The sequence below is a fragment of the Apis florea genome, unplaced genomic scaffold (genome assembly GCF_048593485.1).
Source record: "Apis florea isolate Af1SG1 unplaced genomic scaffold, ASM4859348v1 contig_2411_pilon, whole genome shotgun sequence".
Classification (NCBI taxonomy): Eukaryota; Metazoa; Arthropoda; class Insecta; order Hymenoptera; family Apidae; genus Apis; species Apis florea.
Genome location: NW_028256580.1, coordinates 2,476,197 through 2,492,523, shown reverse-complemented (window position 1 = coordinate 2,492,523; position 16,327 = coordinate 2,476,197). Strand labels below are relative to the sequence as shown.

At 32.4% G+C, this 16,327-nt stretch overlaps 1 protein-coding gene across 2 annotated transcripts; it reads left to right on the top strand.

The window, feature by feature from the left end:
• Positions 1-13,487: 13,487 nt before the first annotated feature.
• LOC100863325 (caveolin-3) lies at positions 13,488-16,277 on the top strand. 2 transcript variants are annotated; one of them, XM_031915278.2, is made up of 4 exons: positions 13,488-13,714; positions 14,879-14,967; positions 15,272-15,451; positions 15,794-16,277. In XM_031915278.2, the coding sequence occupies exons 2-4, from the start codon at positions 14,881-14,883 to the stop codon at positions 15,989-15,991; spliced, it is 465 nt and encodes a 154-aa protein (XP_031771138.1). In that variant the 5' UTR covers positions 13,488-13,714; positions 14,879-14,880; the 3' UTR covers positions 15,992-16,277. The 2 variants fall into 2 exon arrangements, with proteins under 2 accessions (XP_031771138.1, XP_012339312.1); XM_012483858.3 differs by lacking the exon at positions 13,488-13,714 and having other exon boundaries at positions 13,881-14,967.
• Positions 16,278-16,327: the final 50 nt, after the last annotated feature.

Sequence of the window (16,327 nt, the reverse complement as noted above, 5' to 3'; positions counted from 1 at the left end):
TTGAAAAACTCTTAGTTTGGCAAATTCTGGCTAAAATTTCGACTTTTCATTAGGAGAATATAATTCTAGAGGAGGTGGCACACGAAATTTTTTGAAAAATTCTTAGTTTGACAAATTCTGGCTAAAATTTCGACTTTTCATTAGGAGAATATAATTCTAGAGGAGGTGGCACACGAAATTTTTTGAAAAATTCTTAGTTTGACAAATTCTGGCTAAAATTTCGACTTTTCATTAGGAGAATATAATTCTAGAGGAGGTGGCACACGAAATTTTTTGAAAAATTCTTAGTTTGACAAATTCTGGCTAAAATTTCGACTTTTCATTAGGAGAATATAATTCTAGAGGAGGTGGCACACGAAATTTTTTGAAAAATTGTTAGTTTGACAAATTCTGGCTAAAATTTCGACTTTTCATTAGGAGAATATAATTCTAGAGGAGGTGGCACACGAAATTTTTTGAAAAATTCTTAGTTTGACAAATTCTGGCTAAAATTTCGACTTTTCATTAGGAGAATATAATTCTAGAGGAGGTGGCACACGAAATTTTTTGAAAACTTGTTAATTTGACAAATTCTGGCTAAAATTTCGACTTTTCATTAGGAGAATATAATTCTAGAGGAGGTGGCATGCGAAATTTTTTGAAAAACTCTTAGTTTGGCAAATTCTGGTTAAAATTTCGACTTTTCATTAGGAGAATATAATTCTAGAGGAGGTGGCACACGAAATTTTTTGAAAAATTCTGAGTTTGACAAATTCTGGCTAAAATTTCGACTTTTCATTAGGAGAATATAATTCTAGAGGAGGTGGCACACGAAATTTTTTGAAAACTTGTTAGTTTGACAAATTCTGGCTAAAATTTCGACTTTTCATTAGGAGAATATAATTCTAGAGGAGGTGGCACATGAAATTTTTTGAAAAACTCTTAGTTTGGCAAATTCTGGCTAAAATTTCGACTTTTCATTAGGAGAATATAATTCTAGAGGAGGTGGCACACGAAATTTTTTGAAAAATTCTTAGTTTGACAAATTCTGGCTAAAATTTCGACTTTTCATTAGGAGAATATAATTCTAGAGGAGGTGGCACACGAAATTTTTTGAAAAATTCTTAGTTTGACAAATTCTGGCTAAAATTTCGACTTTTCATTAGGAGAATATAATTCTAGAGGAGGTGGCACACGAAATTTTTTGAAAAATTCTTAGTTTGAAAAATTCTGGCTAAAATTTCGACTTTTCATTAGGAGAATATAATTCTAGAGGAGGTGGCACACGAAATTTTTTGAATACTTGTTAATTTGACAAATTCTGGCTAAAATTTCGACTTTTCATTAGGAGAATATAATTCTAGAGGAGGTGGCACACGAAATTTTTTGAAAAATTCTTAGTTTGACAAATTCTGGCTAAAATTTCGGCTTTTCATTAGGAGAATATAATTCTAGAGGAGGTGGCACACGAAATTTTTTGAAAACTTGTTACTTTGACAAATTCTGGCTAAAATTTCGACTTTTCATTAGGAGAATATAATTCTAGAGGAGGTGGCACACGAAATTTTTTGAAAAATTCTTAGTTTGACAAATTCTGGCTAAAATTTCGACTTTTCATTAGGAGAATATAATTCTAGAGGAGGTGGCACACGAAATTTTTTGAAAAATTCTTAGTTTGACAAATTCTGGCTAAAATTTCGACTTTTCATTAGGAGAATATAATTCTAGAGGAGGTGGCACACGAAATTTTTTGAAAACTTGTTAATTTGACAAATTCTGGCTAAAATTTCGACTTTTCATTAGGAGAATATAATTCTAGAGGAGGTGGCACACGAAATTTTTTGAAAACTTGTTAATTTGACAAATTCTGGCTAAAATTTCGACTTTTCATTAGGAGAATATAATTCTAGAGGAGGTGGCACACGAAATTTTTTGAAAAATTCTTAGTTTGACAAATTCTGGCTAAAATTTCGACTTTTCATTAGGAGAATATAATTCTAGAGGAGGTGGCACACGAAATTTTTTGAAAAATTCTTAGTTTGACAAATTCTGGCTAAAATTTCGACTTTTCATTAGGAGAATATAATTCTAGAGGAGGTGGCACACGAAATTTTTTGAAAAATTCTTAGTTTGACAAATTCTGGCTAAAATTTCGACTTTTCATTAGGAGAATATAATTCTAGAGGAGGTGGCACACGAAATTTTTTGAAAACTCTTAGTTTGGCAAATTCTGGCTAAAATTTCGACTTTTCATTAGGAGAATATAATTCTAGAGGAGGTGGCACACGAAATTTTTTGAAAAATTCTTAGTTTGACAAATTCTGGCTAAAATTTCGACTTTTCATTAGGAGAATATAATTCTAGAGGAGGTGGCACACGAAATTTTTTGAAAAATTCTTAGTTTGACAAATTCTGGCTAAAATTTCGACTTTTCATTAGGAGAATATAATTCTAGAGGAGGTGGCACACGAAATTTTTTGAAAAATTCTTAGTTTGACAAATTCTGGCTAAAATTTCGACTTTTCATTAGGAGAATATAATTCTAGAGGAGGTGGCACACGAAATTTTTTGAAAAATTCTTAGTTTGACAAATTCTGGCTAAAATTTCGACTTTTCATTAGGAGAATATAATTCTAGAGGAGGTGGCACACGAAATTTTTTGAAAAATTCTTAGTTTGACAAATTCTGGCTAAAATTTCGACTTTTCATTAGGAGAATATAATTCTAGAGGAGGTGGCACACGAAATTTTTTGAAAACTTGTTAATTTGACAAATTCTGGCTAAAATTTCGACTTTTCATTAGGAGAATATAATTATAGAGGAGGTGGCATACGAAATTTTTTGAAAAACTCTTAGTTTGGCAAATTCTGGCTAAAATTTCGACTTTTCATTAGGAGAATATAATTCTAGAGGAGGTGGCACACGAAATTTTTTGAAAAATTCTTAGTTTGACAAATTCTGGCTAAAATTTCGACTTTTCATTAGGAGAATATAATTCTAGAGGAGGTGGCACACGAAATTTTTTGAAAACTTGTTAATTTGACAAATTCTGGCTAAAATTTCGACTTTTCATTAGGAGAATATAATTCTAGAGGAGGTGGCATACGAAATTTTTTGAAAAACTCTTAGTTTGGCAAATTCTGGCTAAAATTTCGACTTTTCATTAGGAGAATATAATTCTAGAGGAGGTGGCACACGAAATTTTTTGAAAAATTCTTAGTTTGGCAAATTCTGGCTAAAATTTCGACTTTTCATTAGGAGAATATAATTCTAGAGGAGGTGGCACACGAAATTTTTTGAAAAATTCTTAGTTTGACAAATTCTGGCTAAAATTTCGACTTTTCATTAGGAGAATATAATTCTAGAGGAGGTGGCACACGAAATTTTTTGAAAACTTGTTAATTTGACAAATTCTGGCTAAAATTTCGACTTTTCATTAGGAGAATATAATTCTAGAGGAGGTGGCACACGAAATTTTTTGAAAAATTCTTAGTTTGGCAAATTCTGGCTAAAATTTCGACTTTTCATTAGGAGAATATAATTCTAGAGGAGGTGGCACGCAAAATTTGTTGAGGAATTGCTAGTACGTCAATTTCTGGCTAAAATTTTGACTTTTCATTAGGAGAATATAATTCTAGAGGAGGTGGCACAGGAAATTTTTTGAAAAACTCTTAGTTTGGCAAATTCTGTCTAAAATTTCGACTTTTCATTAGGAGAATATAATTCTAGAGGAGGTGGCACACGAAATTTTTTGAAAACTTGTTAGTTTGACAAATTCTGGCTAAAATTTCGACTTTTCATTAGGAGAATATAATTCTAGAGGAGGTGGCACACGAAATTTTTTGAAAAATTCTTAGTTTGACAAATTCTGGCTAAAATTTCGACTTTTCATTAGGAGAATATAATTCTAGAGGAGGTGGCACACGAAATTTTTTGAAAAATTCTTAGTTTGACAAATTCTGGCTAAAATTTCGACTTTTCATTAGGAGAATATAATTCTAGAGGAGGTGGCACACGAAATTTTTTGAAAAATTGTTAGTTTGACAAATTCTGGCTAAAATTTCGACTTTTCATTAGGAGAATATAATTCTAGAGGAGGTGGCACACGAAATTTTTTGAAAAATTCTTAGTTTGACAAATTCTGGCTAAAATTTCGACTTTTCATTAGGAGAATATAATTCTAGAGGAGGTGGCACACGAAATTTTTTGAAAACTTGTTAATTTGACAAATTCTGGCTAAAATTTCGACTTTTCATTAGGAGAATATAATTCTAGAGGAGGTGGCATACGAAATTTTTTGAAAAACTCTTAGTTTGGCAAATTCTGGCTAAAATTTCGACTTTTCATTAGGAGAATATAATTCTAGAGGAGGTGGCACACGAAATTTTTTGAAAAATTCTTAGTTTGGCAAATTCTGGCTAAAATTTCGACTTTTCATTAGGAGAATATAATTCTAGAGGAGGTGGCACACGAAATTTTTTGAAAAATTCTTAGTTTGACAAATTCTGGCTAAAATTTCGACTTTTCATTAGGAGAATATAATTCTAGAGGAGGTGGCACACGAAATTTTTTGAAAACTTGTTAATTTGACAAATTCTGGCTAAAATTTCGACTTTTCATTAGGAGAATATAATTCTAGAGGAGGTGGCACGCAAAATTTGTTGAGGAATTGCTAGTACGTCAATTTCTGGCTAAAATTCCGACTTTTCATTAGGAGAATATAATTCTAGAGGAGGTGGCACACGAAATTTTTTGAAAAATTCTTAGTTTGACAAATTCTGGCTAAAATTTCGACTTTTCATTAGGAGAATATAATTCTAGAGGAGGTGGCACACGAAATTTTTTGAAAACTTGTTAATTTGACAAATTCTGGCTAAAATTTCGACTTTTCATTAGGAGAATATAATTATAGAGGAGGTGGCATACGAAATTTTTTGAAAAACTCTTAGTTTGACAAATTCTGCCTAAAATTTCGACTTTTCATTAGGAGAATATAATTCTAAAGGAGGTGGCACACGAAATTTTTTGAAAACTTGTTAATTTGACAAATTCTGGCTAAAATTTCGACTTTTCATTAGGAGAATATAATTATAGAGGAGGTGGCATACGAAATTTTTTGAAAAACCCTTAGTTTGGCAAATTCTGGCTAAAATTTCGACTTTTCATTAGGAGAATATAATTCTAGAGGAGGTGGCACACGAAATTTTTTGAAAAATTCTTAGTTTGGCAAATTCTGGCTAAAATTTCGACTTTTCATTAGGAGAATATAATTCTAGAGGAGGTGGCACACGAAATTTTTTGAAAAATTCTGAGTTTGACAAATTCTGGCTAAAATTTCGACTTTTCATTAGGAGAATATAATTCTAGAGGAGGTGGCACACGAAATTTTTTGAAAACTTGTTAGTTTGACAAATTCTGGCTAAAATTTCGACTTTTCATTAGGAGAATATAATTCTAGAGGAGGTGGCACACGAAATTTTTTGAAAAATTCTTAGTTTGACAAATTCTGGCTAAAATTTCGACTTTTCATTAGGAGAATATAATTCTAGAGGAGGTGGCACACGAAATTTTTTGAAAAACTCTTAGTTTGACAAATTCTGGCTAAAATTTCGACTTTTCATTAGGAGAATATAATTCTAGAGGAGGTGGCACGCAAAATTTGTTGAGGAATTGTTAGTACGTCAATTTCTGGCTAAAATTTTGACTTTTCATTAGGAGAATATAATTCTAGAGGAGGTGGCACAGGAAATTTTTTGAAAAACTCTTAGTTTCGCAAATTCTGTCTAAAATTTCGACTTTTCATTAGGAGAATATAATTCTAGAGGAGGTGGCACACGAAATTTTTTGAAAACTTGTTAATTTGACAAATTCTGGCTAAAATTTCGACTTTTCATTAGGAGAATATAATTATAGAGGAGGTGGCACACGAAATTTTTTGAAAAATTCTTAGTTTGACAAATTCTGGCTAAAATTTCGACTTTTCATTAGGAGAATATAATTCTAGAGGAGGTGGCACACGAAATTTTTTGAAAAATTCTTAGTTTGACAAATTCTGGCTAAAATTTCGACTTTTCATTAGGAGAATATAATTCTAGAGGAGGTGGCACACGAAATTTTTTGAAAAATTCTTAGTTTGACAAATTCTGGCTAAAATTTCGACTTTTCATTAGGAGAATATAATTCTAGAGGAGGTGGCACACGAAATTTTTTGAAAAATTCTTAGTTTGACAAATTCTGGCTAAAATTTCGACTTTTCATTAGGAGAATATAATTCTAGAGGAGGTGGCACACGAAATTTTTTGAAAACTTGTTAATTTGACAAATTCTGGCTAAAATTTCGACTTTTCATTAGGAGAATATAATTATAGAGGAGGTGGCATACGAAATTTTTTGAAAAACTCTTAGTTTGGCAAATTCTGGCTAAAATTTCGACTTTTCATTAGGAGAATATAATTCTAGAGGAGGTGGCACACGAAATTTTTTGAAAAATTCTTAGTTTGACAAATTCTGGCTAAAATTTCGACTTTTCATTAGGAGAATATAATTCTAGAGGAGGTGGCACACGAAATTTTTTGAAAAACTCTTAGTTTGGCAAATTCTGGCTAAAATTTCGACTTTTCATTAGGAGAATATAATTCTAGAGGAGGTGGCACACGAAATTTTTTGAAAAATTCTTAGTTTGACAAATTCTGGCTAAAATTTCGACTTTTCATTAGGAGAATATAATTCTAGAGGAGGTGGCACACGAAATTTTTTGAAAAATTCTTAGTTTGACAAATTCTGGCTAAAATTTCGACTTTTCATTAGGAGAATATAATTCTAGAGGAGGTGGCACACGAAATTTTTTGAATACTTGTTAATTTGACAAATTCTGGCTAAAATTTCGACTTTTCATTAGGAGAATATAATTCTAGAGGAGGTAGCACGCAAAATTTGTTGAGGAATTGTTAGTACGTCAATTTCTGGCTAAAATTTTGACTTTTCATTAGGAGAATATAATTCTAGAGGAGGTGGCACACGAAATTTTTTGAAAAATTCTTAGTTTGACAAATTCTGGCTAAAATTTCGGCTTTTCATTAGGAGAATATAATTCTAGAGGAGGTGGCACACGAAATTTTTTGAAAACTTGTTAATTTGACAAATTCTGGCTAAAATTTCGACTTTTCATTAGGAGAATATATTTATAGAGGAGGTGGCATACGAAATTTTTTGAAAAACTCTTAGTTTGGCCAATTCTGGCTAAAATTTCGACTTTTCATTAGGAGAATATAATTCTAGAGGAGGTGGCACACGAAATTTTTTTAAAACTTGTTAATTTGACAAATTCTGTCTAAAATTTCGACTTTTCATTAGGAGAATATAATTATAGAGGAGGTGGCATACGAAATTTTTTGAAAAACTCTTAGTTTGGCCAATTCTGGCTAAAATTTCGACTTTTCATTAGGAGAATATAATTCTAGAGGAGGTGGCACACGAAATTTTTTGAAAAATTCTTAGTTTGGCAAATTCTGGCTAAAATTTCGACTTTTCATTAGGAGAATATAATTCTAGAGGAGGTGGCACACGAAATTTTTTGAAAAATTCTGAGTTTGACAAATTCTGGCTAAAATTTCGACTTTTCATTAGGAGAATATAATTCTAGAGGAGGTGGCACACGAAATTTTTTGAAAACTTGTTAATTTGACAAATTCTGGCTAAAATTTCGACTTTTCATTAGGAGAATATAATTCTAGAGGAGGTGGCACACGAAATTTTTTGAAAAACTCTTAGTTTGGCAAATTCTGGCTAAAATTTCGACTTTTCATTAGGAGAATATAATTCTAGAGGAGGTGGCACACGAAATTTTTTGAAAAATTCTTAGTTTGACAAATTCTGGCTAAAATTTCGACTTTTCATTAGGAGAATATAATTCTAGAGGAGGTAGCACGCAAAATTTGTTGAGGAATTGTTAGTACGTCAATTTCTGGCTAAAATTTTGACTTTTCATTAGGAGAATATAATTCTAGAGGAGGTGGCACACGAAATTTTTTGAAAAACTCTTAGTTTCGCAAATTCTGTCTAAAATTTCGACTTTTCATTAGGAGAATATAATTCTAGAGGAGGTGGCATACGAAATTTTTTGAAAACTTGTTAATTTGACAAATTCTGGCTAAAATTTCGACTTTTCATTAGGAGAATATAATTCTAGAGGAGGTGGCACACGAAATTTTTTGAAAAATTCTTAGTTTGACAAATTCTGGCTAAAATTTCGACTTTTCATTAGGAGAATATAATTCTAGAGGAGGTGGCATACGAAATTTTTTGAAAAACTCTTAGTTTGGCAAATTCTGGCTAAAATTTCGACTTTTCATTAGGAGAATATAATTCTAGAGGAGGTGGCACACGAAATTTTTTGAAAAATTCTTAGTTTGACAAATTCTGGCTAAAATTTCGACTTTTCATTAGGAGAATATAATTCTAGAGGAGGTGGCACACGAAATTTTTTGAAAAATTCTTAGTTTGACAAATTCTGGCTAAAATTTCGACTTTTCATTAGGAGAATATAATTCTAGAGGAGGTGGCACACGAAATTTTTTGAAAACTTGTTAATTTGACAAATTCTGGCTAAAATTTCGACTTTTCATTAGGAGAATATAATTCTAGAGGAGGTGGCACACGAAATTTTTTGAAAAACTCTTAGTTTGGCAAATTCTGGCTAAAATTTCGACTTTTCATTAGGAGAATATAATTCTAGAGGAGGTGGCACACGAAATTTTTTGAAAAATTCTTAGTTTGACAAATTCTGGCTAAAATTTCGACTTTTCATTAGGAGAATATAATTCTAGAGGAGGTAGCACGCAAAATTTGTTGAGGAATTGTTAGTACGTCAATTTCTGGCTAAAATTTTGACTTTTCATTAGGAGAATATAATTCTAGAGGAGGTGGCACAGGAAATTTTTTGAAAAACTCTTAGTTTCGCAAATTCTGTCTAAAATTTCGACTTTTCATTAGGAGAATATAATTCTAGAGGAGGTGGCATACGAAATTTTTTGAAAACTTGTTAATTTGACAAATTCTGGCTAAAATTTCGACTTTTCATTAGGAGAATATAATTCTAGAGGAGGTGGCACACGAAATTTTTTGAAAAATTCTTAGTTTGACAAATTCTGGCTAAAATTTCGACTTTTCATTAGGAGAATATAATTCTAGAGGAGGTGGCATACGAAATTTTTTGAAAAACTCTTAGTTTGGCAAATTCTGGCTAAAATTTCGACTTTTCATTAGGAGAATATAATTCTAGAGGAGGTGGCACACGAAATTTTTTGAAAAATTCTTAGTTTGACAAATTCTGGCTAAAATTTCGACTTTTCATTAGGAGAATATAATTCTAGAGGAGGTGGCACACGAAATTTTTTGAAAAATTCTTAGTTTGACAAATTCTGGCTAAAATTTCGACTTTTCATTAGGAGAATATAATTCTAGAGGAGGTGGCACACGAAATTTTTTGAAAACTTGTTAATTTGACAAATTCTGGCTAAAATTTCGACTTTTCATTAGGAGAATATAATTCTAGAGGAGGTGGCACACGAAATTTTTTGAAAAACTCTTAGTTTGGCAAATTCTGGCTAAAATTTCGACTTTTCATTAGGAGAATATAATTCTAGAGGAGGTGGCACACGAAATTTTTTGAAAAATTCTTAGTTTGACAAATTCTGGCTAAAATTTCGACTTTTCATTAGGAGAATATAATTCTAGAGGAGGTAGCACGCAAAATTTGTTGAGGAATTGTTAGTACGTCAATTTCTGGCTAAAATTTTGACTTTTCATTAGGAGAATATAATTCTAGAGGAGGTGGCACAGGAAATTTTTTGAAAAACTCTTAGTTTCGCAAATTCTGTCTAAAATTTCGACTTTTCATTAGGAGAATATAATTCTAGAGGAGGTGGCATACGAAATTTTTTGAAAACTTGTTAATTTGACAAATTCTGGCTAAAATTTCGACTTTTCATTAGGAGAATATAATTCTAGAGGAGGTGGCACACGAAATTTTTTGAAAAATTCTTAGTTTGACAAATTCTGGCTAAAATTTCGACTTTTCATTAGGAGAATATAATTCTAGAGGAGGTGGCATACGAAATTTTTTGAAAAACTCTTAGTTTGGCAAATTCTGGCTAAAATTTCGACTTTTCATTAGGAGAATATAATTCTAGAGGAGGTGGCACACGAAATTTTTTGAAAAATTCTTAGTTTGACAAATTCTGGCTAAAATTTCGACTTTTCATTAGGAGAATATAATTCTAGAGGAGGTGGCACACGAAATTTTTTGAAAAATTCTTAGTTTGACAAATTCTGGCTAAAATTTCGACTTTTCATTAGGAGAATATAATTCTAGAGGAGGTGGCACACGAAATTTTTTGAAAACTTGTTAATTTGACAAATTCTGGCTAAAATTTCGACTTTTCATTAGGAGAATATAATTCTAGAGGAGGTGGCACACGAAATTTTTTGAAAAACTCTTAGTTTGGCAAATTCTGGCTAAAATTTCGACTTTTCATTAGGAGAATATAATTCTAGAGGAGGTGGCACACGAAATTTTTTGAAAACTTGTTAATTTGACAAATTCTGGCTAAAATTTCGACTTTTCATTAGGAGAATATAATTCTAGAGGAGGTGGCACACGAAATTTTTTGAAAAATTCTTAGTTTGACAAATTCTGGCTAAAATTTCGACTTTTCATTAGGAGAATATAATTCTAGAGGAGGTGGCATACGAAATTTTTTGAAAAACTCTTAGTTTGGCAAATTCTGGCTAAAATTTCGACTTTTCATTAGGAGAATATAATTCTAGAGGAGGTGGCACACGAAATTTTTTGAAAAATTCTTAGTTTGACAAATTCTGGCTAAAATTTCGACTTTTCATTAGGAGAATATAATTCTAGAGGAGGTGGCACACGAAATTTTTTGAAAAATTCTTAGTTTGACAAATTCTGGCTAAAATTTCGACTTTTCATTAGGAGAATATAATTCTAGAGGAGGTGGCACACGAAATTTTTTGAAAACTTGTTAATTTGACAAATTCTGGCTAAAATTTCGACTTTTCATTAGGAGAATATAATTCTAGAGGAGGTGGCACACGAAATTTTTTGAAAAATTCTTAGTTTGACAAATTCTGGCTAAAATTTCGACTTTTCATTAGGAGAATATAATTCTAGAGGAGGTGGCACACGAAATTTTTTGAAAACTTGTTAATTTGACAAATTCTGGCTAAAATTTCGACTTTTCATTAGGAGAATATAATTCTAGAGGAGGTGGCACACGAAATTTTTTGAAAAATTCTTAGTTTGACAAATTCTGGCTAAAATTTCGACTTTTCATTAGGAGAATATAATTCTAGAGGAGGTGGCACACGAAATTTTTTGAAAAATTGTTAGTTTGACAAATTCTGGCTAAAATTTCGACTTTTCATTAGGTGAATATAATTCTAGAGGAGGTGGCACACGAAATTTTTTGAAAAATTCTTAGTTTGACAAATTCTGGCTAAAATTTCGACTTTTCATTAGGAGAATATAATTCTAGAGGAGGTGGCACACGAAATTTTTTGAAAAATTCTTAGTTTGACAAATTCTGGCTAAAATTTCGACTTTTCATTAGGAGAATATAATTCTAGAGGAGGTGGCACACGAAATTTTTTGAAAAATTGTTAGTTTGACAAATTCTGGCTAAAATTTCGACTTTTCATTAGGTGAATATAATTCTAGAGGAGGTGGCACACGAAATTTTTTGAAGAATTGTTAGTTTGACAAATTCTGGCTAAAATTTCGACTTTTCATTAGGAGAATATAATTCTAGAGGAGGTGGCACGCAAAATTGTTCCCGAAATTCTGCAACAAAAATTGTTGGTCGAATTTTTTATTTTTTTATAAGAGTAATATTATAAGAAATAATATAAATATACTTACCTTATATACTTACCTTTTATACTTACTTTTTATTGCTTCTTATGTTTTTTTTTCTTTTTTTTTTTTGTACAGTTTACTTAATTCTAGCGATACTTACCTTTTTATACTTACCTTCGCCTTATTTTGCCTTGTTAAATGTTTCTTTACAATCCTTTACTTCCAAAGGAATTCTGTATGAAAAAAAGTGCAATTCAAAAAATAATCAATTTAGAAGATAATTAAAGGAATTCAATATATCTCCTAAACAAATTTTTTGTTAAAAATGGCCTAGAATTTTTTTTATAGAGAATAGAGAATTACATGACTTCATATATGTGATTCTTTGTAAAGGACGATAGTTTATTTTTTTTTATCCCATTTACGAAGATATATTTCCTTTAAAATCATTCTATCTAAAATATTCTTTCATGACTATTGAAATTAACGAACGAGATGTTCTTCATGAAAGAATTAGATACATTTATGATGATTTATAACATCCCTCTACATATACAGAAGAATATTGGATTTGGTTTTTTCTACGGTACAAAAATCTCGAGAAGAAATAATAGAAATCTCATACGAAAACGATTTTGAAAAACGAATCATTCCATTTAATTAAATGCGTTCATTTAAATGATATAATTTTCTTCGATGTATAATTCTCATATGAAAATATAACGAAAATATTCAATTTAACAAACATATTATAATTTACGTTATTAATTATTTCGAGACTTCGCAATTTGTAAAGGAAAATTTATCCTAACTTCATCTATCGACCTATATCAAACATCTTTTGACACGAGAGATTATTTTTTTTTTTTTTATTTCGTTATCGAACAGCTTATGTCACTGTATCGAGCAAAGTAACGCCATTTACTAATCTATCATTGATAATGATGAACATATTTAAATATATCAGCGTTATGTAACAACATAACGAAGAAATATCGCAATCTAAATTAAATTACATTCTGCTTTGTAATGGGTAAATAGAAATAAAAAACCGTGAAGCGTGTCATTCGATATCTGAATCTCCTTTTAAATGAAAAATCTCTTCGTGTATAAATATCGATTAACACCCACGCTCGTTTCGATCCGAACGACAAATGCGAACTTCTTAGAAGGAGCTAATGATTAAAAAAAGAAAAAAAACTAGTAGAAACTATCCAACAAAGGAAAACGGAAAGGGCAAACAACAAATGATTAAAACACAAATTCACAATCTCATTTTTTATTCTCTTTTTTTCCATACTCACAACACTTTTCTTTTTTCCACTTTCACGATAAAAAAAAAAAAAAAAGAACTTCAAAGAAAATTTCTATAACTCACGCACAAATAAAGAAAGAATCGTAAAATTTCTGAAAAAAAAAAAAAAAAATCCACAATTCGAAAGAAAAAAAGTTTTCCCGATCTTTCTGAATTTAAAAAAGAAAAGATTCAACTACGTCAAAAGAAAAGAAAAGAAAAAAAGAATAATAATAAATCAAGAATTCTACGAGGGAGGAGGGTTGTTTCCTCCCCCAATGGTCCCTTTTATCGAACGGTTTGTCGCGTTTTGATCGTACGCGCTCCAGGCGACGGGCCATTCACTTTCGTTTCGTCGGGGTGGTTGCACGATGCGTCGCGCGAAGGGTAGAGGGCTGAAGAGGGCCGCGCAGCCGCGTTGACCGTTGTCCGGCCGGTGGATCGCGGATTATCCTCGCACCTGCACGATCGAGAGGACCGAGACGTGGGAAGAGGGTTGCAAATTGGTGAATCCGGTTGGAAAACGGCCAAGATAAGGGGATCACGAGTCGCGAACGGGGAGTTCAGTGAGTATATTTCCATCCCCTTTCAGAGAGGGCGGTGTGGAATTTTTATTGCCATGAAAAGAAAAAAAAGTGGTTAGTTGAAAGGAACGTTTAAATCGGAGAGACATGGAAAATAAAATTATGATGGATAAATCGTAACTTACGTCAAGGCCAATTTAAATAAATTTCAACAATCTTTACTTTTAATCAATCTCCAAGTGAAATAATCGTTCAAATCTTGGCAGTTATTCAAATAACGTCGTTTAAAGTTGGACAAATATCTTGTGTCGTGTTATAATTCCTAATTTCTTTCCTTCATTTGAAGTCGTCGATTAGGGGCGAGAAAGAAAGCAAATTGTACATACAAGTTGAAGGAAACGGAAACAGGTGTTCAATGTAAAGTACTCCGTTGCATTATTAATGAATCGGGATCCTCGTGACAATCTTACCGATCGATACTTTCGAACGTGTTCTCCCTATTGCGCCGAGGTTCCATTAAAAATTAATCTCACGCCGTGTCGGTTCACAATTCATAATCCAAATCGTATTTATAATCGCACATTCCGCTACGAAACGTCGCAATTACACATTCAAACAACTTCAAACCTCCATCTAATACTCCCATTATATCGATCAAAAATTCTCAAATCTATCCCCGTACCAAAAAATCACCACGAAACAATCCACCAATCGTCGATTCAAACCCTCTCGAACAATCCCAAAACACGTATTCCACGAACGATGATAAACGGCGATAAACGAAATAAGAGACGCGAAATATCGAGTCGCGTGAACGCGGCAAGTCGCAGCGTAATCGATAACACAATATTATGACGTATATATCTATAATGTCCAGCCTACGAGAACCACGCTCTGCAAACGATCCGGAGAAAGCGTTCAACAAGTCGAGGCCAGCGATCCTGGCATTGACACTACTACCGCCAGGTGCTGTATTATTTAACGCGTCGACGATCAATGATGGTTTTTTTTTATGGATCGAGTAACTTTTCCGCGGTGACTTCCTTCGTATTTCCACGATGGCGGCGCACTTGGCCGACCTCGTTCGAAGGATAGGCTTGGATAGAGCCGATATCTTCGGATAATACAAGTCCGGCAGGATGCTGGACCGTTTTAGGGCCGCGTTCAAGTGTTCTGTGCCGAAATGTGGCAATTTCCGATTTCCAGGGATGGAGAAACCCGAGTCCTCCACCGGGGATGGGAGCAATGAAGAACTCGAGGACAGGGATCCGAACAGTTTGAACAAACACCTGCAGGTATGTTGAAAATATCAGTTCCTTGAGAATATTTTTTAGAGAGAATTTATTTGGTTGGAGATTAGAAGGGTTTCGTTTGGATAAGAGTGAAACACGCGAACTTGTATAAAATGTACGCCGAATGACCTTTTAATGGTATTTAAAAAAATATTTTTACTTGCCGTGAAGAAGTGTATAATAATAATGTAAACTTTTAAAACGAATCCTCGAATACAGTAAAGATTAAAAAATTCTATCTATGAAATTTTTGGAAAATGCTTGGTTAAGAAAAACATCGAGTGTCATGTTTATTGTTGGGATACAGGTAATGTGGGATGATGTGATCGGTGAACCGGAAGGAATACGCAGTCCGGAGTGCGCATGGCGGTTGAGCGGACACTGCTTCCGATTATCCAGAAGATGTTGTTACGTGTTCCTCTCCGTCCTGATCGCCCCTTTTCTCTCTCTCTGTCTAGGCCTCACCTTCGCCTGCCTCGCGTTTCAGGTGAGTCGACGACCTTTTTCTCGATTTATGCCCGATCGATGCTGTTCCTAACCTCTCTGCATAGTCGCGAGCAACGTTACAACGATCGTTACGATTATTCTCGACTTGTTGCAAATGTGGGTCGTCGCTTTGTTGCCAAACTTCAACTTGAAAGAAAATTTTTTCTTAGTAATTCGAATTCAATTCAAATCTAATCTAATTCAACCTCAATACAAATTTATTTCAAATTTTCAAATTTGAATTTAATCCAATTCTAACTTGAATCTAATTTTACAATTTACGTATTATTATAAAAGTAACGTCCGATTGCAAAAGAAAGGATTAATGGATATAAATTTTTAGCATATTTGGTGTTTGGCACCGTGTCTCCGTGTTTGGAAGATCACTTGTGCCGCGACGAGAAATTTCCTTAGTGTTGTCACGCAAGCCGTCGTGCGTCCCATCATGGAGTCCCTTAGCTATCTGTTTCACAACATTCGAGTATTCAACAAAAAGTTGCCGGATGGTCCTGCGGAGAAAGACGATATCCTCGTGGTGTAAAATTAATAAAATTTTATCAAGTGCCTTTCGAATCGATCTATAATGATCATCATGAAATATTCTATCTTTCTCCTATTTTTCCAGTAACAATCGTTTTCTCACATTTCTATTCCGTGATTGCAATTTTAATTGTTACGGTGTAGAGTTGTAGGTAGTGAAAAATACTGGTTAATCTTTGATCATTAAAATAATAATAATAATAATAATAATAATAATAATAATAATAATAATATATATATTAGTATTGATTGTTATAAATTTTTGTAAATAAAATACATTCTAAAAACTGTTGTTGTGGATATTATTTATCAACTAATTATATAGAATTCATGTTTT

Excerpts from the sequence above, each read along its gene's own strand:
- LOC100863325 (XM_012483858.3), top strand. The coding sequence starts at position 14,812 with ATGCTGGACCGTTTTAGGGCCGCGTTCAAGTGTTCTGTGCCGAAATGT. Across the intron at positions 14,968-15,271 it reads GTTTGAACAAACACCTGCAG|GTAATGTGGGATGATGTGAT; the intron begins GTATGTTGAAAA and ends GTTGGGATACAG. Across the intron at positions 15,452-15,793 it reads TCGCCTGCCTCGCGTTTCAG|CATATTTGGTGTTTGGCACC; the intron begins GTGAGTCGACGA and ends ATAAATTTTTAG.